Source organism: Chrysemys picta, chromosome 6 (assembly GCF_011386835.1).
Source record: "Chrysemys picta bellii isolate R12L10 chromosome 6, ASM1138683v2, whole genome shotgun sequence".
In the NCBI taxonomy this organism is placed as follows: Eukaryota; Metazoa; Chordata; order Testudines; family Emydidae; genus Chrysemys; species Chrysemys picta.
The window spans coordinates 34,414,048-34,437,050 of record NC_088796.1 but is presented as its reverse complement, the minus strand read 5'-3'; the positions used below and the strand labels follow the sequence as shown (position 1 = coordinate 34,437,050).

The following is a 23,003-nucleotide window of genomic DNA, read 5'->3' as shown; positions in this document are numbered from 1 at the left end:
GCCTGCATATTGCAGGAGAAGTACAAGGAGAATTAAAAGGAATTGCACTTATTGTTTGCGGATTTAGAGAGAGTTTATGACAGGTTTCCTAAGAAATTGTTATGGTGGTGCCTGTGGTGCAATCTGCCTGAGACATGTTCAGGCAATCATGGACATATGTGAGGGTAGCACAATAGTAGTGAGAAACAGCTGTGGCTACAGTGAAGCCTGATCCTTTTACATAGACCTACCCTAAGCCCCTTCCTATTTGTGATCTAATGCCTACCTTAACACAGGAGTTTAGGGGACAGGCTCCATGGAGCGTGCTTTTTGCTGATGTCGTTGTGCTGTGCCAATAACTACGAACTGGAAAGGAACCTAGAGCTATGTAGGTCTGCATTAGAAGAAAAATGGCTTACAAATCAGCTGACAAAAAATGGAATATATGCAATACTTCATTGAGAGGGACAATGAGGAGCCAGTAAAACTAGATGGTATAGTGTTAGAATCTGTGCAACAGTTTCAGTATCTCAATTCAGTATTGAGCCATGATGGGCATGTGGATGTTAGGAGCCACATGAAGAGCACTTTATGTAAATAGAGGGCGTCAACAGGAGTTCTTTGTGATAAGACTATACTGAGCAAACTAGAGAGCAAAGTTACAGATACAAGGTGGGTGAGGTGATCTCTTTTATTGGATCAACGTCTGTTGGTGAGAGAGACTTTTGAGCTATGCAGAGCTCTTCGGGTCTGGGAGACTTACGCAGGCCTGGTCTATGCTATAGAGTTCGGTTGACGTAAGGCAGCTTACGTGGACCTAATCAGGTCAGTGTACACACTACAGTCTTGCTCCTGCCAATGTAAGTGCCTTACTGCACTGAAATCATAACTCCACCTCCATCAGAGGGCTTATGTTGGTGTAGTTAGGGTGATGCAGTGTCCATGTAGAGAGTTACTTACCTCTGCTGTTTGGATGTCATTCTTGTCAATTTCATGGTTCCCTGCTGCAGCTGTGAAATTGACACAGGCTGGTAAGCTCCCTGCTGTGAACCCTGCACCTGCTCAAAGCTCTCCTGGTTGTCTGTCTCCCTGCTCCGAGCAGGGCTACTGCCCAGAACTCCATGCACAACATCTAGGGGTTCCTCTTAACAATACAAAACAGAATCATCTTGAACTCCCACCTAGTAATTGGGGGCAGGGAGGGGGTGGGGGAACTAAACACCAACCTATGGCACTTCTAAAAGGCTTCCCCTCTCGCCAGCACTATATCCGTTTTTAAGGAAAACTTAAAGTGAAAAAGGAACCCAGTATTAATTTGGGAAAGCACCACCACAACCATTCGAAAGCATATGACCATGAGTATACATCCACCCAGAGTATGGTGGAGAGTGTCCTTTTGGTCTCAGTTTCTCACCTTGTAGTGTGAAAGTCCAACACACCTCTCTCTCTCTCTCTCTCTCTCTCTCTCTCTCTCTCTCTCTCTCTCCATTCTACCCCTCTCAGAGCTGGTGTCTTTGGCCAGCAAAGACCCACTAACGTTCCCCCTCCCACCTGCCTACCCCATGTGTCCCGTTCTCCCCCCACTCCCCTAATGACTGGAGAGGTGTTAACAGACCACTTCACCTTGAATGGTTTCTTGAAATATGTATTAATGGGCTGGACAATGTTGGCTTACAGTTACTACTTGAGTGCTTGATTTAGTATTTGTCTCAATGCCATTATTTGCTTGAATCTTGCGGGTGTTTCCTGTTGACTAGAGTACTGATAAGAAGCTCAGTGTTGTACAGAACATGCACTAGACAAGGTCCCATAGCTTTGTTAGGATGCTTGGATACCACTGTGATAAGCACAGAACTACTTGGTTAGGTAGATGGAAAGACATTATCTCAGACAGACCTCTTTAAGGCAGTACTTTTTTTTTTTTTTTTTTTTTTTTTACCATCAATGTTCAGGAATATGTATTAGCATCCCTCCTTGTGTGGGGTTTGTTTTTGTTTTTGTTTTTTTTTTTTTTGCTTCTCTGTTCTCGTAAGCAGCACTCTCCTCTGTAACCTGCATGAGGGACTGTAGTTTGCTGCAGTGAGCAAAATTCTTAAATCACTATATTGGCCACTTAAACAAATATACTTCACTATGAACTTAATGACTTCTCTAGCACAAAGTGTGTCTGTGTGGGGTGGGGGCCGAGAGGCTTCCAATCTTCCACCCCCAGCCACATAACTTTGCTCTCTTCCAATTTTCTGTTGTTGGCTTCTTTTCCCATTCTTCTTCTGCCCCTCCCATGCCTACCTGCTGGAGATGTCAGTTTCCTCCTTCTGGGCCCTTACAGAGGGATTGGAGGTTCCTTCCCCCCTCTCACAGAGGAGGAATGTTTCTCTTGGCAGGGGTGGCAAAGTTCTTCTTCCTCTCTGATTGGAAGACTGGGAGATGTCTGACAGAAAATTCACTCCACTACTTCATTCCTTCATGGTGAGGAGACTGAAGAGCAGGATTGCTGCTGACCTGATCTGTTGCCTCATGCTAGATCAGAACATCTGTTGTAAGTGCTGCTTGGAGTCTTGGTCACAGCTTTGTACTGAGAAACATCCAAAATGGAGCACAGAATAAAGTCCTCTCACGGCACCAACTGGGGAATCACTAGGCCTTCACCTGGGAAAGGGGAGAATTAACCTACCTCTATTTTTCATTTGTTATTTTTCAGTTTATTAGTTTCATCTTTAATTTCCATTGCTTAATCTCTTCTCTCTCCCGCCACTCCCAGATTCCAATACATCCAATTTTGGGGTTTATTTTACTACTTGCTGTTTTACATACTGGAAGAAGAAATAGTTTATATCCCCAGACAGCTAAAGAGGAACTAGGGTGACTTAGTGTTCTTGAGTTTGAAGTACTCCTATTCTGAACCTCTGTAGACCTAGCTGATCAAAGAACTAAACCTAGTAAAAATGCCACCCAGACTTTTGATATGACTGCCTAAGCTTCTGCACACCTCTGACCAGGCAATTTCTGTAGATCATATAATTAAGATGATTTAAAGGTGTTCTTTAAAAAATATGGATGGGGAATAAATGTTGACTCCTGAAGGCTAACAGCACAGACAGTGACCATGTTTGTTCCAGGGCTTTATTCAGTATGCACAAACTGGGGAAAGCATGTGTAAAAGCATTCTCCCCTCCGCTTCCCCCACCCCCCAGCTGCTTTACTTCCCCTCAACCTCCCTGCTTTGGTGAAAATGAAATGAAACAATTTGCACTCTCTGGAGTTTGGGAGCTGGCCAGAGAATAAAGGGCCAGTTGTACCTTGCTTAAAAGTAGGATCAGGGCTGAAGAGGCACACTGGACAACTTAACAGATGCCTCAAAACTGTTTAAAGAGTCCTATTTTTGGAATATTTTATACTGGATACACAGCCAGTACACTGGTGAGGGTGGAGGGAAATTCTGATTATTATGTCCTTCTCTGCGCTTATGAACATGACTGGTGGCAATTTTCAGCTAAGGGCCATGAAGCCTAGAAAGCAGCCTTTGGTCAAAAAAACAAACCTATAACCTTCTGACTTGCTGCATGTTTGCTCTTTCCTTTTGAGCACTTATTTCTCTCTGACGGAAAATGCTTGGGGATAGTCTTTCTGATTAAAATTTCTGAATTTTCTTGTGTAATATTTTAATTTTATTCCTTTTGCTAGCGGGCCTGCCTTTTGCAATTCTCACTGTGAGGCATATCCCCTTCCAGAGAGGAGTTTTCTGTAATGATGAATCTATCCAGTACCCTATCAAAGATGACACCATTTCTTATGAGTTGTTAGCGGGAATAATTGTTCCATTCAATGTAATCATTGTAAGTTAAACCTATTTTTCTCCATTACATTCAATTTTAATAGGTGGGAGTGGGGGAAATAAATGATTTACTACTAGATTAATATATTGGTAAAGCAGTGCATTCTTCTTAAAAACAAGGACAAACCCCTCTGTCTTTACTCCAACTGGAGTTAGAGTAACGTTAGTGTTTGGGTCAGGGTACCTAAAAGGTTTCTTATTGGCCCCAATTAATACATTCCATCAGAGCGCAAACACCTTGGCATGACAGTGGCATACATATTTTGATTATAGAGGTCTTATTCACATTTGAGGCATTGCGGGACTAATGGCTCCTTTTCCTAGTTACAAATATACACCTCTACCCCAATATAACGCGACCCGGTATAACACGAATTTGGATATAATGCGGTAAAGCAGCGCTCCGGGCGGGCGGGGCCACGCGCTCTGGTGGATCAAAGCAAGTTCAACATAATGCGGTTTCTCCTATAACGCGGTAAGATTTTTTTTTTTTTTTTTACTCCCAAGGACAGCGTTATATCTGGGTAGAGGTGTACATCTTAAACCAGAAAGTAAAATGTACTGCAACCTTGTATGTTCTCTGAGAGTGTCTCTAAAATATAAGAGCTTGAGACAACTGCTTCAATTTAAGTAGTAATTTGCCACCCAATGGTCTTATAATTCCATATAGAGAAACAAAGCTGTAAATTCTGACTTCTGAGGAGTAGAACACAGTGGCTACCAGTCAGAATTGATTGCAAACAGTAGCTTGTAGAATATGTATAACTTAATTTACACCAAATAAGCAGGATGGGTGAATAAGAGTGGGTTCTTTAAGTACTATTACATTGGGTATTTTGTTTACATCAAGGATAAAATTTGGCTTGGTGCAAAAGACTGCCATCCGCATCAATAGTTATAACCTTGGTTATAGTTAATGCTGCCTGCTCTAGAAGCAGTTCAAGGCTTTTAACAGTTTTAAAGCAAGGATTGTGGAACTCCCTTAAATTTTTTTGTCCAACTTTAACGTGGCTGTATAGTGGCGGCACCAGGGCTGGGACAAAGGTCTCCCAGCGCTGTAAAAAACCCACCCCTACGAGGGGAGTGGCTCCCAGCGCTGTCTATACTGCCACTTTACACTGCTGAAACTTTCAGCACTTGGGGTGTTTTTTCACACCCCTGCACGAGAAAGTTGCAGCACTGTAAAGTGGCAGTGTAGACAAGGCCGTAGCAATTGGCTGAACAAGAAGTAGGACTGAATGGACTTGTAGGCTCTAAAGTTTTACATTGTTTGTTTTTGAGTGCAGTTTGTAACAAAAAAAAATCTACATTTCTAAGTTACGCTTTCACGATAAAGAGATTGCACTACAGAACTTGTATGAGGTGAATTGAAAAATACTATTTCTTTTATCATTTTACAGTGCAAATATTTGTAATAAAAATAATATAAAGTGAGCACTGTACACTTTGTATTCTGTGTTGTAATAGAAATCAATATATTTGAAAATGTAGAAAAACATCCAAAAAAATTTAATAATTTTCAGTTGGTATTCTATTGTTTAACTGTGATTAATCGCGATTAATTTTTTTAGTTAATCTTGTGAGTTAACTGATCGACAGCCCTAGTCTTTTTGTTCCTCTGTAAAGCACAAGTGTGTTCTTGAAATGCTTAAATTAAAAACTGCCTATATCTGAGGTGCTCTAAGTTAAAATCTGAAAGGTTACAGATAAATATAAAGCTTAGAATTGTGAAACTCACTTTTTTGGGGGGTTGATAGATTTTTAAAGGCAAAAGGGACCCATTATGATCATTTAGGCCTTGGCTACACTTGCGAGTTACAGCGCGATAAAGCAGCCCGGGGCGCCCTAGTTCACTCCCCATCCACACTGGCAAGGCACGTAGAACGGTCTGACTCTGCTGGTACTGCACCTTGGCGAGTAGAATGTTTGCTGTGCCCGCGCTGGAGCACCATGGCACCAGTGTGAACGAGGTGTTGCATTACTGTGCTGCGATCAGCCTCTGGAAATGTCCCATAATCCCCTTAAATCAAGTGGCCACTCTTGTCATTGTTGTGAAATCGGCCGCAGGAATGCGGAAATGCCCTTTTAAAGCTCCCTTTGGGAGAAGCCGGCTGCTTATCAGCTCCACGAAAAAGCAAACACTTACTGTTTGTTTTGAATGAGTGAAAGAGAGAGGCAGGGAGGAGAGGGGCCTGAACTTACAAGACAGCATGCTGACACACTTTCAGCACCCCAAAAACCCACTTCCCCCCACATACACACAACACACTCCATCCCCCCCCATTTGAAAAGCACGTTGCAGTCACTTGCATGCTGGGATAGCTGCCCATAATGCACTGCTCCCAATGCTGCTGCAAGTGCTGCAAATGGGGCCATGCCAGTGCTCTTGAAGCTGTCAGTGTGGACAGACTGCAGCGCTTTCCCTACTGTGCTCTACGAAGGTGGGTTTAACTCTCAGTGCTCTACATCTGCAAGTGTAGCCATCCCCTAAATTTTATAGCGTACGTAACACAGGCCATAGAGTTCACCCAAATTCCTGTATAAAACGTTACTTGTAGTTGCCCCAGCACACTTTTTTTGTAATATAAAGATCTCCGATCTTCATCTGTAAGCTAAGTGTCAGAGCTGGTACTAGTAGCCAGGGCTGCCATGTCCCTTATCCCCTGGACCTTTCCTGCTGCTCTAGGAGCAGACCTTTTGAGTATGGGACCACTCAACGCTTAACTTCAAGCATGTGCGTTTGTGGGAGGTTTTTTTGGGGGGGGGATGAGCCAGTTGATGAGGAGGACTTCTGGCCACAGATAAAACGTCAACATTTCTGAAAATGAAGTGCTCATAACGCCTCCTTTTCAAATAACTAGGAAAACTCTATGCTAATAGTAAACTGGCAAACTTGTAAAGCAGCAGGTTTTTTCTGATCTGCTTTCTGGTGATGTCAGCAGCCATCTTATAAGGGGGTGAACAGACTTCCCACCAGATTTTTTTTTAAAAGCAGGCTTAGCAGGAGGAAGCACTAATGTTAAAAACAAATGATGGTGTCTTGTTTTTTTTTCTGGTTCTGTTAATTTCTGCTCAGACTGTGTACACCATTTACTAAAGGAGGAAAGTGGGTCCAGGGCCCTGCTCTGATTTCTCTTTACACTGACGTAGCCCCATTGACTTCAGTGGGGTTCTAGTTCTCAGCAGGATGAGATCAGAATCACAGCCAGTGTCCACAATAAGGTAACCTTTACTTGCTTTCACAAATAGTCGCTTCTTGGAAGCCACTGCCACCGGCTGTTCAAGAACTGCTAATTGTAATTAATTTTTTTTTTTCATATGCAACTTGTTGACTGAGGAGAAACTTTTCACTAAGAGCTTTCAAAACCCTGATCTCTGTTTTGCTGGTGTAAATCGAAGTAACTCCTTTGATTTTAATGTCTTTTAGTGGTACAGGGAACAGAATTTGAGCTGCTAGCACAAAACAAAATGAATACAGCTTTCATTAAATACAACCTTCATCTTTAATATTAAAGTCTTTTGTGTGTGTGTGTTATCCTAACTTAAATAAAAGGGGGTTATAAACCTATAACTGGAGTGCCTTTGTGTGCTGGTATGTAATACACCCTGTACTTCGCGCCCTCTGTGCCCCATGCTCACATACTTTCACACACAGGCCCCCAGTCAGTCACCATCCTTCCAGATGAAGATGGGATCTCGGAGGGTCTGATCCAGCACCCATTTGAGTCAATGGAGAGGTTCCCAATTGACTTCAGTGGTCATTTGGATCAGTCCCCTAAACAGCACTACTGGGCCTTTCTTTACTGGGTCCCAGAATTAGTCGGGTTCTCAAGTACGTGCCTAACTTCTAGCATAGGAGTAGTCCCATTTCTGAAGTTAGACACTTGCTTAAGTACATTGCTGAAGTGGGGCCTGTTTAGAGAAATGCTGCCTAGCATTTCCAGCCCAGGACAACCAGACAGCAAGACATCAAGTCTGGGATTTGCAATAATGCTTTACTTGTATTATAGAAATTTTAAATATATTTTCTTTTAAAGGGTGATACTACTACATTAGTAATGTAATTGGCTTCTGAAATATTGGGGCTACAATTCACAGGTGGTAAAATGTGAGGGAAGAGACAGGTATGGCTTAGTACCTTTTACACAGAGAACAGTCTTGCAACTGAACAACCTGCTTATAAAGAATTTTTAAAATTATGGGTAGAGTAATGTGAGCCACAAGACTAAGTCCACTTACACCTTACTGAATATCTTCCACCCAGGGGTCTGTTTTGATTTGGTGGTGTGGGTGAGGGTGGCATGTGACTGTGTGCACTGCAGCAAGATTGATACAGACTCCTTCTTCCCCACCTATCTATCCCCCAGGCTGACGACTATCTTGTTCCACAGCAATGGATAGCACCTGTCCTACCGGATAGATTGTAGGAAAGAGGTTGCTAACTTTTTAGTTGTGCTAAAAGTAACATTTCGCATTCAGCGAGTTCACGAAGTATATGTTGACACAACTGTGCAGCTACAGCTGTGCTGCTACAGCCGCACTGCTAAAAGGCACACGGTGTAGCCACTGTTTGTCAGCAGGGGAGAGCTCTCCTGCTGACAAAGCGCTGTTCACACTAGCGCTTTTCGTTGGCAAAAATTTTATTGTTTCGGGGGGTAGGGGAGTGGGGTTTCACACACCTGCACAACAAGTTTTGTCGTTCAGGTTCCACTGTTGACAAAGCCTAACTTACATTTTGCTCTGATGCCAAGTGTAAAAATTGTCAGTCCTGTATACATGGTTGATGATCCATTGCCTTACAGCTTGTAGCTACTTACATCTGTAAAGAAGTAAGTGTAAATCAGAGTGGCAGCATTTTACAGTTATTTTGCACAGGTCTAAACAACTAGATAAAGTGCAAAGCAGTAGAGAATTAAGACCTGCTTTTCTGAAGCCTTAAAGTATGTCTTCAGAAGTAGAACAATACTGTGTTTTGTTAATTAGCATCATTCAAACTATTTTCAGTCATTTCTAAACAGCTTTTCCATATGTGCCTGGAAGGGAAAAGACCTTCCCATTACGTTAGTTGCCTTAGTGGGATGGGTCTCTTTTGTTCATGGGATTTTTTTTCAATAAATGACTGATGATTCAAATCCAACGTTTCTGCTTCTTTCTCCCCAGTAACTGTGTATATAATGACATTGGATTAAATAGTTTTATATTTATAACAAAATTACTTTTTTACCCATTTCCCACAAGAGACTGAAGTGAAGGGAGAAAACACTGAAAACCTCTTCATTTTATGAACACACACGAAAATAATCTTTGTTCTATCGCTACGATGCCAAAAATAGAAAAAATTCAGACGCACGAAGCATTATCCTCAATTATTTTTCTTAAGACTTAGCTTCCTAGAGGAAACTGGTCTTTAAAGATTCTGTTTAACTGAGAAATAGGAGGTTCCCATTTTACAGAATTGGCCTTTAGCACCTCTGGCACCAGTATTCAGCCTTTTCAATTAAGGTTGTGACTTCTGAAAACCATGCTTCTGGCACAGCTGATAAATTCTATTCAGAAGAAGGCTAAGAATGAACGGAAAGTTTACTTAAAATTAAAAGTCTCTTGGGAAGGGGCTACTCATCAAATTGAGTGTGAAGTAGTGTGGGAAAGGTGGTTTGTTTTTTTTAATTTTCTCAGAGAAAATGACTCAAGTTTCCAGTGTTTCTATTAAAACTATCACAATTACAACTGAATATAAGGCAGAGAATGAGAACAAACTATCCTGTTTACATGAAAGCTGTTTAAAATTATGTTGGCTCAGCCATTGGAATTTATACTTCTGAGTGACTCCCAGAAAATCTTTGTTTCCCCCAACTTAACAATTGTACAAGATTTAAAACAGGAAATTACAAATATTGATGTAGTTGAGACTTATGATAACTGTGATTTTTTTTTCCCCCCTCTCTAAGGAGACATAGGTGTGTTTCTCTATTTAACTTGTCTTTATCTCTGTTTTTCAGATAATCGTAGGAGAAGGCCTGTCTGTCTATTATAACTGTTTGCACTCGAATTCGTTTGTCAGAAATAACTACATAGCCACTATTTACAAAGCCATTGGGACCTTCATTTTTGGTGCAGCGGCTAGCCAATCCCTGACGGACATTGCCAAGTACTCCATAGGTAGACTGCGACCCCACTTCCTGGCTATATGCCAACCAGATTGGACACGAGTCAACTGCAGTCTAGGTTACATTGAAAACTTCCCATGTCAAGGAGACAAAGTACAAGTTAATGAGGGAAGGTGAGTAAGCTAATGTACTTTGGTCTTGAAGGATATTATCTTGTATTGTAAACCCCTGGAGACAATGAGTGTTCGATGGATTGATTTCTCCTATTACATGCTCCATGAGTCCATTAGAATGGATTTAGTGATCTAATAGACACACAGTGAACCTCAAAGCACATGCTCAGGCACTAGACTATCTTCTTTTTTATCTCTCCTCCTCTTTCCCCTAAACCCACAAATTTATTCTTTATAAGCTATAGGACGGGGTCGGCAGCCTTTCAGAAGTGGTGTGCCAAGTCTTCATTTATTCGCTGTAATTTAAGGTTTTGCATGCCAGTAATACATTTTACATTTTCAGGGGCCACGGATGGAACTCCAGACTGGCAGCGGGCTGAGTGGGGCCTGGACCCCAGGCTGGCAGCAGGCTGAGCCACTCAGCCCGCTGCCGGTCTGGAGTTCCGTCCGCCAGCTCCTGCCAGCCTGGGGTCCTGGCCGCCAGCCCTGCTCAGCCCGGTGCCAGGCTGGCAGCGGCTGAGCAGGGCCGGCGGCTGGGACCCCAGGCTGGCAGCAGCGTGCCACTGTAAATCAGCTTGCATGCTGCCTTTGGCACGTGTGCCATAGGTTGCCGACCCCTGCTATAGGAACAGGACTTCAGCTTATACACAAACCACTGTTTTCAGTTGTGTTTCCTTCATCAATTTTGCGTGACCAGAAATGTGCACCAGCCCTTTAAATTGGTAGTTTTGGGGGCAGTCAAATAAGATCCATTTGGAAAGGAAACCACTGTATATTCTTCCTGAATGAATAACAAGTCTGAGAGCTGCCTTCTCAAGCTTTTCTGGGGCGACTTTAAGGAAGGGAGAAAAATTTATTCATATTTAAAATAGAAGAATAAGTTAATCAAAAACAGATGTCTCTGTATAAAATATGCAACAGGCAAGAGGATAGTGTTGTGCATTTTGTCCATTATCAAGCCCAAATAACTATTTTTAACAAACATTTAATATCCAGTGAAACTAAGGCAAAAAAGGAAACAAATTAATAGAAACAGATGTGCTGTGACCTGCTTCAAAAGTGACCCGTACTTGTTCCCCCTCCTCCCCTGTGTCCTGTAATCTCAGACAGATGTCAGGAATGTCCTCAAACATAGCCAATAATGTTAAGTGTTGAAATTTTAGATTTAGTTTGAAGTATTTTTCAGAATAAACAATCCTAGTATTAAAATGGTTCAAACTCCCAGCAAGTTCTTTTTGTTCTATATACTTGGAATGCTTGCAGTTAGGGAACTTCACCAACTGACTTCGCTTTTTAAAAATCAAACAAACAAAAAAACTGGAAAGTTGTTTAATAGGGAGAATTTCTTCAGATTGAAGAACTTCTACATCTCTTTAGTTCCATCATTCCACTTCTGCATTAGCCAGCTTTCCCAAAATTGCAGTCCCCTTCAGAGCTCTTATAATACCCATAGGGTCCCCTTATAACCGGGGAAAAGTGTAGTGACTTGAATACATTTGGGACCAGGTTCTGCCCTTTGACACATGCACAACATCCATTAAAGTCCCTGGAAGCTGTACGTACATTAGACAATAGTACTTGGTCCCTGACTTGGAAAATTGTTTTTGTCTATCACAAACAAAATTTATAATAGTGTGAACAGCACTTCATTAAATACATACTCCATAAGTAAACCGCAGCTTACTCTGTTGAGTGAGTTGTAGAGTAGATGACTTTTTTGCTTTATATTCAGGGCTGTTTTTTTTTTTCCTGATTGATTGTCTTTGGCCACAATATAATCAATCTTTGTTTAGTTAGCTCGAGTTCATTCAGACCATAATTCTTGGACAGGCTTCTCTCTTGTGGGTAGCTGTGTTTAGTCAGAATACCCATTCTTAAACGATCACCCCAGTATCTCCTTCCAGAAAGGTAAGTCTATTTTTGTGTGTGTGTGTTGGTCATCAAGTACTTCCTCCATGACTGCCTACTTCAGGCAGGGAAAAGGCACCAAAATCCCATTTTCATTAAAATCTTTGTCTTTGAAACTTTTTATAAGGCATTGGCGTCTTTTCCAGGAACACGGACTAAACAACTTTTCCAAAGAACCCTGACTTACAGTAGAAGTAGCTTAAACAGCAGGAATAATTTAAAAGGAATTGCCTTTTTCTTCTGCCCAAGAGTAGTTTTTGAGTATGTGTATTTGTTTAACTTTGTTACAAAGGACAATAAAACGGAGGAATAGAAGCGTCTTGAGGTTAAATAAGAGCAGAAGCAAGATCTCGGCAGAATGGTATCGTGTCAGCTTTGCTTTAGTTAAATACAAAACTAAAAAATTGCAACAGCCAAAAACTAAGTGATATATATGTAATGTGTAGGCTCTGCAAGCTCACTTTTTCTGTAGACCAGTTTTGTCCTTCATATGACTTTCCTCAACTTGACCTATTTTTGTCTATAGTTGTAACATTTGACCATTGTTGCTCAAAATAAGATTTGTTACATGGGGCACTTACTTTTGGTATTATACATCTATACAGAAAAACAGATGGGTTGTGTTTGAAACTTAGACTTAGAACTCTGGTGTCTTTCCAAGTTGGTGGGGGGGGGGGGTGAGGAGAAGCTGCACAGACTCCGCCTATTGAAGGAGAATGTACTAAGGGTTTAGTTGCATTCAGCACAGACCAGGGTCTAAATGCAGCTTTGGTATCACTCCATTGACTACTTCAGTGGGGTTTGCTCAGACAGTGGCTGAACTGGCCTCTCCTTTGAGAAATTGCACTTGAGTGGGGCGGTTTGTTTCTCCCTTCACTCTTCTCAAATTGTCTTAGATTGACATCTTCATGCGGGAGAGAAGGGGGAGATGCAGAATTAGCTGAGTTGATTGTAGCGCATAAAAGCCCATATAATCTGGATTCTGTGTGTCTTGGAGTTGGGTGGATGGTCTAGTGGTTATGGCACTAGCCTAGGATTTAGGAAACCTGGATTCAAGTCCCTGTTCTGCCATGGATTTCATTTCCTCTGAACTTGGTGTCTCTGTGCCTCGGTATCCCTATTTTACAGATTGGGGGAAATAGCACTTCCTTACCTCATAGGAGTATTGTGAGGATAAATACATTAAAGTTTGAAGAGCTCAGATACTATGGTACTGGGGGGTGTAAAAGTACCTAAAATAGATTAGTGTGGAAAAATAAAAGAATCTGTTAAATATCTAAAGATTTTGATCTTGAAATATTTGTAGTCTATGGCTAGCATTCAGGAATCTTGGCTTACCTCATCATTCCATCCCCACTTTCTCAGGAGCCGTGTCATTATGAATCCTTAAAAGCTATTTTCAGAAGTGTGTGTGTGTGTGTGTGTGTGTGTGTGTGTGTGTGTTTCTCCCATCCAGTACAAGATATCAGTGTAACTGCAGGTATTTTCTCCATTAACCCAGGTCCTGGGAACCCTACTTAGCCTCACCCTGATACCTCATAATGAGATACAAGGCCAAATCTTAAGTCAACTATATGTTTGCACATACACCTTCTTGTGTATGCCAGTGGCATGGGGGAGCAGGCAGGTTTGGGCTCCCCTTGTTGAATCATGGTTGCTACTGAATTACTTAATTCTAAAACTACAGTCTGCTTCCTACATAGTTTTTTAATGAATTTATAAACTCTCCATTTTAAACAATGGAACTGATGGCCTGCAGGCATATGTGCACCAGTGTTGTTGCAGTTCATGCACAAATGGTCAGTCATGGACCTAGGTATAGGCATTTGTGGGGGCTAATAACCTTAAAAATCAGATCCTAACAAGTCACTAAAGCATATGTCTACGCAACAGCAGCTCAGCTATGGCGCTGCAGGTGTGCCACCGTAACACCATAGCGAAGATGCTTCCATCCATGTAGTTAATCCACCTCTCGAGCAATGGTAGCTAGATTGACAGAAGAATTCTTCCATTGACCTACTTGTGTCTACACAAATGTAGACCAGGCCTAAGACTTATAAAAGCCTGACTTGCACTCACCTCTGTGGTGATTAGACACACAAACATAGCCATGCGAATTAACCTAGGCTCTGTAGAAATTTGCTGCTGTATGATCTAGCTAAGTGAGTGACTGAAATACCAAGTCTTGGGGCTGTCTGTGCTTGTGAAGTTTGTGGTCATGGTGTGGGTGGGACCTGAAAGCCTTGGGGCGCGCAAAGGCCAGATACTTCAGACAGCTGAACTGAAAAATCTGTTCTCTTATGGAGCCTGAAATATACTCTGGCTATAAAATACACCTGATGTATATACTTAGTGAGACACTCCTTCTAAGCATTTTCCATTTCAAAGTATTCATAAGTAGCTTGTTGAAAGATCATGGGAAATAGAGAAGGTTAAAAGTTTAACAATGTAATTCATTCAGTATTCCAGGTACTAAGTCTTAGTGACTGTCATAAACATACATAATATCAGAATCCAAGATACTTATCTTTTGAACCTCTAGCTGTTTGAGGACATTAGATGTAGGACGTGGATACAACCTATTGCATCTGCCTTGTTACCTCATACTGTTGATCTAACAGTGCTCATTGTTAAGTGGAGCTTTAAAGACAGCATTGCTATGGGAAGCTTTCCATAACTGCTGCTATTTTATTCTATTTTCATACTCTTTTGCCATATTTTATTAGGCATAAGGGCCCAGTGGGGTTAGAAGTACTGTAAAATATATAATTTCTGTTTGGGGGAAGAAGGAGAGAATAATCTTTGTAGACAAAAACCCATTTATCATAGTCTGAACGTCCTTTCACTGGCATTGGATTTCCAGGACTGAAAAAAGATGTAACTGCATGTTGAAATCTTGTCCATACTTACGGGTGTCTAGAGTTAAAAGTTTATAAGTCTTTAAAACCACATGGAGTCCCACATCTCCTTTTTGGCTTAAACATCTGTTTGTTCTAAAACTCCATTTGAATGCAAACCTTCCCAGGAAGCTAATACAGTATACAAGTCTAATAATACAGACTTATCCAATGGAATCTTTACAAAGTGTATGTGTATTTTTAACATATTTAAAACAATATTGTTTCTCTTGCATAGAAAACTGAGTTCTGTAGCTCTACTTTTTTTTTTTTTTTTAAGTAGAAGAATTGTATCCCTTTTTTAGCATTTTACAGTTCCGGCAGATTCAATAAATAGAACTAGTAAAACAGGATGTTGTACTTAGTCCCCTTTTAGTTACAAAATGCTGTGTTTTAAAAAAAAAAAAAAAAGTCTGACTGAAAAGTGTCTAATGTGCAAACTTTTCACAACATACACAAATGATACATGTGTGCGTATGCACACCATTGTCTTCATGCTTGTATGTGTGTGTATATACTGTACTGAAAAGAATAAGGAAATAAGGGTGGACGCTCTTTGGACTGTAATTTTCTTAGTTATTTACTTATTTTTGGTGTAAAATGTTGATGGTTTCACTCTAGTGAAACCATCATAATGGAGTGATCATTTATAGCTTTCGTTCTGCTCTGTGCAACCTCAAAATCAGCAGCAAAATTCCCATGGAACTCAATTTGGGTCAAGATTTTATCCGTGGTGTCTTGCCAGGTTCTGCTCAGCCCTGTCTTGGATTCCCGGCTGCTATTTCTTTTCCATATTTATGATGAGTGATTTTATGGTCTCAATCTTCAGAAATACATAAGGCCTTGTTCTCTGCTTTGGTTAAGGAGCACTCTGATGGGAGGGGTACAAGGTTGCTGTAAATCTCACGTTTGTGCTCCCCACTCCCTCCTCCTCCTGAACTTGGGGCTGCCACATTCACTGCTGGTCCTTAGATGCATGTTAGAGGCACTAGTGTAAATTGGACTGCTTTAAATGCAGATGAAATCCTGGCCAGGGATCAGTTGTGTGAGCTGGGATTGCCCCCGGCCTCTCTACTGATACTGGCAGAAATGTGAGGGTTATCGTAGGAACCTCTCTGCCATCAGAAAAGTCCCTCATAGCCAGCAGAAGTACTCGTAGGGCTGGATTCTACTTGGAGTGTGGGCACCCTGCATTTGTGAATCTGCCACAAGGCTGTTATAGGACTGTGCGAATTTCACACTGCCTGCCAGTTTCTAAATGTATCCAGTCAAAGCTAGTGGGTCTGAAATAATGTAACTTTACATTATAAAGGACCTCCTTGCCCCTCCTGCTGAGGAAGCAGTGTAAAGGGATAACATAAGACAAAATAAATACTGGTTTAGAAACTTGGCCAATGCAAATATAAAAAGGTGAAAAGGATTTGGAGGACATGGTAACAAATAAGCAACTGCTGATCTTTTCCAAAAATGTTTAAAAGTGGAGAGAAGTGGCTGACAGGGCGTATTGCAGTGGAGGAGAATGTGCCGCTGTTTGACAAGCCATGACTGAGATTATTAGAAGGTGGGTGAGGATCCGTACTCGGGTGACCACTAAGACATGGTTCAAGGAGTTCTTGAATGTAGCTTAATCCTATTCCATATAGGCCTCAAAAAAATTAAGTGGCAGCCTAGTCAGTCCATCCATTTTATAGCAGGGATCCTTATATTGTGTGATTTAGAGGACAGGGATTTTGCCACAAAATCTTCCTCTTACTATTACTTCCTCTAATTGTGCTCCAGAATCTAAACTGTCATTTTAAAAAAAAACATTGTTTCTAGCCTTTATGGTATCTGAGATAATATTCAAACAAACTGAACATAAACCCATGCAGCGATGTTGTCTGGAATCTGCTGCAGCCAACCTAAAACGATAGCTCTGGGAGATGTGAGCCAGTTTATTCAGCTTTGTAAAGTGTTTTTAGCTTCTAAAACCAAAGATGACAACTTAATGTCAACATGCAGCCATTCCACTCCTAATGACTAGATAGATATTTCTGCTCAAATGTGCTTACCCCCAAATGGCCTCAGATGCACAGTAGCTTACTTGAGAGATCCAGCTGCCCCCTATCCAGCTGCCAAAATCTCCAGCCTCCTCCTGACAACTTCTTCAGTGCATTTGTGCTGTCAGTGCTAACACCAAATAGGGCACTGGAAAGCTAGAGGCTGAGGGACTTTGCATAGGTTTACCAACAGTGGGTGGGATTTTCAAAAGTGCTTAAAAGCGTTAAGAGCACAAGTCCCATTGATTATTCTTCCCCTCCCGCCCAATGGAACTTGTGCTCTTAATTCCCTTAGGTGCTTATGAAAATATTCAGCCTGCACGCTTGATAGGACTTCTACCATTTTGACTCACTGCATTCCTTTGTTTGCAGTAACTTACTACAGGGCCCTCTTTAGACAGATTTTTTGGTATTTCAGAAAGCTACGTGCAAAAGTTAATCAATCTCTCTGGTAAAGCTGTGTGAGGATGAAAGGCAGTATAGGAACAGTACATCATAGTCCTGCCATGACTGTAGGGGACCAGACTAGTTGACTCTCAAGGTCCTTCCAGTCCTGATTTGTTTTTATTAATAAATGGTGACTTTATAGTGTACCTGATGTTAAAAGCCAACTCTTAATCAGATTGAAATATTACATGGCGGCGGGGACTTTTTTTCCCCTAGGTCACTTTGATTTATTTTTGGGGGGTTTAGAGGTGGGTTGTTCTTGATTTTTTTTTGTTTTGTTTTGTTTTTGTTTAAACTGAATTATCATAGAAATGAAGGACTGGAAGGAACCTTGAGAAGTCATATAGTCAGTCTCCCTTCCCTTCCCCCTCTCTACCCCTTGGTACTGAGGCAGGACCAGGCATACCTAAATCATCCCTGACAGGTGTTTTGCCTAACCAGTTCTTAATGGGGGTTCTTCATGATGGGGGTTCCACAACCTCACTTGGTAACTTATTCCAGAGCGAACTATCATTATAGTTAGGTGTGTCTCCCCCAGCCCCCAAATATCTAACCTAAATCTCTTACTGAAGATTAAGCCCATTGCATCTTGTCCTACCTTCAGTGGACATGAAGAACAAATGATCACTGTCCTCTTTATAATAGCCCTTAACTCAGTCATCTTTTCTCAAGACTAAATATGCCAATTTTTTTAACCTTTCCTCATAGGTCAGGTTTTCTATCTCCTAATCATTTTTGTTGCTCCTCTGGACTTTCTACAACTTGTCCACGTCTTTCTTTAGGGTGGTACCCAAAACTCTCTGAGATCTCACCAGTGATGAGTAGAGAGGCTCAGTTACCTCCTGTGTCTTACATATGACACTTCTGTTATTACGTCCCAGAATATTAGCCCTTTTCACAGTTGTACCACATTGTTGGCTCATGTTCAATTTGTGATCTACTGCAATACCCAGATCCTTTTCTGCAATACAAGTGCCTAGTCAGTTATTCCCCATTTTGTGTTTGTGTGTTTTTTTTTTCCTTCCCAAGTGTAGTGCTTTTCACTTGTCTTTACTGAATTTCGTCTTGATTTCAGACCAATCTTCCAGTTTAGAATTAAAAATTACCTTGATAATTTTTTGTAGCCGTTTTTAATTTAAAAAGAAATCCTCTGAAAAGCCCTGTTGCTACTTGAACTTTCTCATCTCAACATTTACTAGAAAACTATATATAAAAATGTGCAACTAATTTTAAACCAACTTCATTTTAGCAAAAGAAAGGAAACTACATACCTCTGAGTAAAATAAGGAGAAGCTTGGAAGCAAACTGCAGTCATTTTCCTAAAGATAGAAAAGCCACCTTTTTGTAAACTAATCTAGAGCGAGGAAATTTGTCTTTTGGGTGGCTGTTCTGTATACAAAAATGTTATAATTGTAGTTTGCTTGATATAGAGACTGTTTGTTTTGAGATGGTGTTTTGCTTATTTTGACTGTCCTAGTTAAAGATAAAGCATTAACCAAAAGAAACGTTCAGTTTAGGAGTGAATCCAGCTTGTAACAAACACTGTGTCTACATGGATGAGCACAGGTCAAGGCAGATTGAGCCTTGGTAATGGATCATAGATTTTTGCAATGGGATGGGATGAGTATGCAAAGAAGCAATATTATGCAAATTGACTGCATCTCTGTTGGGGGGGAATCTATTGCAGGATACCACATTTCATATGCCTTCAGAGCTGGACTGCTGGTCCAGCCGCTGCTCTGCAACTGCACAGCTCTGAAGGCAGTGCCGCTGCCTGCAGCAACGCAGAAGTAAGGGTAGTATTACCACAAACCCCCTTCACCCCATTACAATAATTTTGCAACACCCCCCCCCATTCCTTTTTGGGTCAGGATCCCTACAATTACAACACCCTGAAATTTCAGACTTTATTAGCGGAAATCATGAAATTTACTATTTTAAAAAGCCTATGACCGTGAAATGGACCAGAATGGACTGGACTGTGAATTAGGTAGGGCCCTAGTAAAATAACACCAATTTTAAAAAAGGCTCCAGAGGTGATCCTGGCAACTACAAGCTTGTGAGCCTAACTTCAGTACAGGGCAAATTGGTTGCAACTATAGTAAAGAATAGAATTATCGAACACACAGATGAACATGACATATTGGGGAAGAGTCAACATCCCTTTGGTGAGGCATAATTTCCCTTTACAAATCTATTAGAATTCTTTGAGGATGTCAGCAGGCATGTGGACAAGGGTGATCTAGTTGATATAGCATACTTGGACTTTCAGAAAACCTTTGACAAGGCCTCTTACCAAAGGCTCTTAAACTGAGTAAGCAGTCACGGGATTAGAGGGATGGTCTTCTCTTGGATCAGTAACTGATTAAAAGATAGGAAACACAGGGTAGGAATAAATGGGCCACTCTCAGAGTGGACTGAGGTAAATAGCTGGGTCCCCCAAGGATCTGTACTGGGACCTGTGCTTTTCAGCTTGTTCATAAATGATTTGGAAAAGGGGGTAATCAGTGAAGTTGCAAAGTTTTCAGATGATACAAAACTCAAGATAGTTAAGTCCAAAGCTGACTATGAAGCGTTACAAAGGGATCTCACAAAACTGGGTGATGGAACAACTAAATGGCAGATGAAATTCAATTAAGTGCAAAGTAATACATGCTGGGAAAACAATGCTAACTATACATTTAAAATGATGGGGTCTAAATAGCTGTTATCACTCAAAGAAATCTTGGAATCATCGTGGATAGTTCTTTGAAAACATTGGCTCAATGTACAGCGGCAGTCAAGAAAGCAAACAATGTTGGGAACCATTAGGAAAGGAATCGCTAATAAGACAGAAAATATCATAATGATATTTTGATTTAGATAATGGCATAGAAAGTACATTTATAAAGTTTGTGGATGATACCAAGCTGGAAGGAGTTGCAAGTGCTTTGGAGAATAGGATTAAAATTCGAAATAGTCTGAAGTAAATAAGATGAAATTCAATAAGGACAAATGCAAAGTACTCCACTTAAGAAGGAACATTCAGTTGCACATATACAAAATGGGAAATGACTACCTAGGAAGGAATACAGTGGGATCTGGGGGTCATAGTGGATCACAAGCTAAATGTGAGTCAATAGTGTAACACTGTTGCAAAATGAGCCAACATCCTTCTGGGATGTATTAGCAGGAGTATTGTAAGTAAGACAACAAGTAATTCTTCTGCTCTAGTCTGCGCTGATTGGGCATCAACTTGAATATTGTGTCCAGTTCTGGGCTCCATATTTCAGGAAAGATGTGGACAAATTAGAGAAAGTCCAGAGAACAGCTACAAAAATTATTAAAGGTCTAGAAAACATGACCTATGGGGGAAGATTGGAAAAAATTGGGCTTGTTAGTCTGGAGAAGAGAAGTCTGAGGGGAGACGTAACAGTTTTAAATTGCATAAAAGGTTGTTACAAGGAGGAGAGTGAAACATTGTTCTCCTTAATCTCTGAGGATAGGACAAGAAGCAATGGGATTAAATTGGGGGGAGGACGCTTTAGTTTGGACATTAGGAAAAACTTCCTAACTGTCTAACCTGCTCTTAAAAACCTCCAATAATGGAGATTCCACAATTTCCCTAGGCAGTTTATTCCAGTGCTTAACAACCCTGACGATCACCTGTCGGGGATGGTTTAGATCAGTGGTTCTCAAACTATGGGAGGAGGCGCAGGAATGTGTCAAGACAGGTGCGAGTTGTGCCTGTGTTTTTATTTTATGTATTTATTTACAGACGCTCCCCAGGTTATGCAAGACGCAATTTACGCTAATTCGCACTTACCGAAAAAGTTCCATAAGCCAGAAATAGGATTTTCGAGTTGCGGAAATTTTTGCGTAATGTCCGGGTATACGTTTCCAACTTAGACAAAATTCAAGTTACGTAAGGCTTTCCAGAATGGAACGATTGCGTAAGTCGTGTGTGTGTGTGTTTGTTATAGAGCTCTGGCTGCCAGGGGCTCGTGCAGAAGGGCCAGGCACACCTTGGAGGCTGGGATAAAGGAGATAGCCAGAGCCCCGCTGTCCTGGGGCTGACAGCTGGAGCCCTGCCACTTGGGCTCCCCCAGCAAAAAAAAAAAAAAAATCCCTCACTGGGAGGCAGTGGGAATCTGGCTGTCAGGCCCAGGTGGCAGCAGCACTGCAGAAGTAATGGTGGCAATGGGGCACTAATTCTGCTGTGAAAAGTGATGATAAATATCACTTTGCCACCCTTACTTTTGTGCTGCTGCAGGCACTGCACTGCCTTCATAGGTGGGTGCCCAGCCAGCAGCCACTGCTCTCCCCTCCGCTTTCTGAGTTGGGTGGTGGCATAAATGACTACAGACACACAAAGGGCGGGAGTGCTCAAATAAGTTTGAAAACCACTGGTCTGGATAATACTTAGTCCTCCCTTGAATGCAGCGAACTGGACTAGAAGACTGAAAATATCCACTCAGTGTGCAGCACCAGTCAAAAAAGCTAACCATGTTGGGAATCATTAGGAAAGGGATAGATAAGACAAAAATGTCATTGCCTCTTTAGAAATCAATGGTACGCCCACATCTTGAGTATTGTGTGCAGATCTGGTCACCCCATCTCAAAAAAGATATATTGGAAGCAGAAAAAGTACAGAGAAGGACAACAAAAATGATTAGGGGTAAGGAACAGCTTCCGTATGAGGAGAGATTAAGAAGACTGGGACTAGTCAGCTTAGAAAAGAGACTACTAAGGGGGAGTATCTGAGAAGTCTATAAAATCATGAATGGTGCTGAGAAAGTGAATAGGGAAGAGTTGTTTAGCCCTTCACATAACACGAGAACCAGGGGTCACCAAATGAAATTAATAAGCAGCATGTTTAAAACAAACATAAGGAAGTTCTTCTTCCCACAACACACAGTCAACCTGTAAAACTTGTTGTTGCCAGGAGATGTTGTGAAGGCCAAAAGTATAACTGGGTTCAGAAAGAAATTAGATATGTTCATGCAGGATATCAATGGCTTAGTCATGATGTGTCAGGAATGCAACCCCATGCCCTGGTTGTCCCTAAAGCTCTAGCTGCCAGAAGCTGGGACTGCATAATGGAACAAATCACTTGAAATTGCCATGTTCTGTTCATTCCCTCAGAAACATCCGATGGCTGTCGAGAGGCCAGATACTGGGCTAGTATGGCCTTTCCTATCGTCTTATGATGGTGCCCAAACTAGTGGGGAGTGGAAAGGGACTGGCAGTCCCTGATCCTCTCAGCCTCCTTGGCACTCTCTCTGCACTTTTCCCTGGGGGTCCACTTCCAAGTCCAGTCTCCCTTGCTTCTGCCTTCCTTTGTCTGAGGTCTCCTTCTCCCTTGGTCCTCTGCCCTGCCTGCCTTCATTTAGCCCTTCTAAGAGTTGTTTCAATACCTTTTTTGCAAGCTATGTAAGAATTACCGGGAGGGTTGTGACATCCCCAGTGCACATAATTCCCCATTTCTTACCACTCACGCCTAACACCCACTTGCTGTCCCTTCACACACTCACTGTCTACTCTATCTGCCCCCCACCAGTCCATTGTACCTTTTGCCACCCTGACCCTCACCTGGTTGTCCACACACTGTTCTTATTACTTACCCCCTCGGATATGAG

The 23,003-nt window shown here is 41.5% G+C and overlaps 1 protein-coding gene across 4 annotated transcripts in view; it reads left to right on the top strand.

Moving 5' to 3' along the window:
- PLPP1 (phospholipid phosphatase 1) overlaps window positions 1-23,003 on the top strand; it is a 160,711-nt gene that overhangs the window by 76,217 nt on the left and 61,491 nt on the right. For 2 of the 4 annotated variants that reach the window (XM_065598926.1, XM_005300849.5), the window contains exons 2-3: window positions 3,664-3,815; window positions 9,814-10,094. In XM_065598926.1, the coding sequence (XP_065454998.1) occupies window positions 3,664-3,815; window positions 9,814-10,094 (433 nt within the window). The remainder of the gene's footprint in view (window positions 1-3,663; window positions 3,816-9,813; window positions 10,095-23,003) is intronic. The other 2 variants (XM_065598925.1, XM_005300848.5) reach the window with 1 other exon arrangement.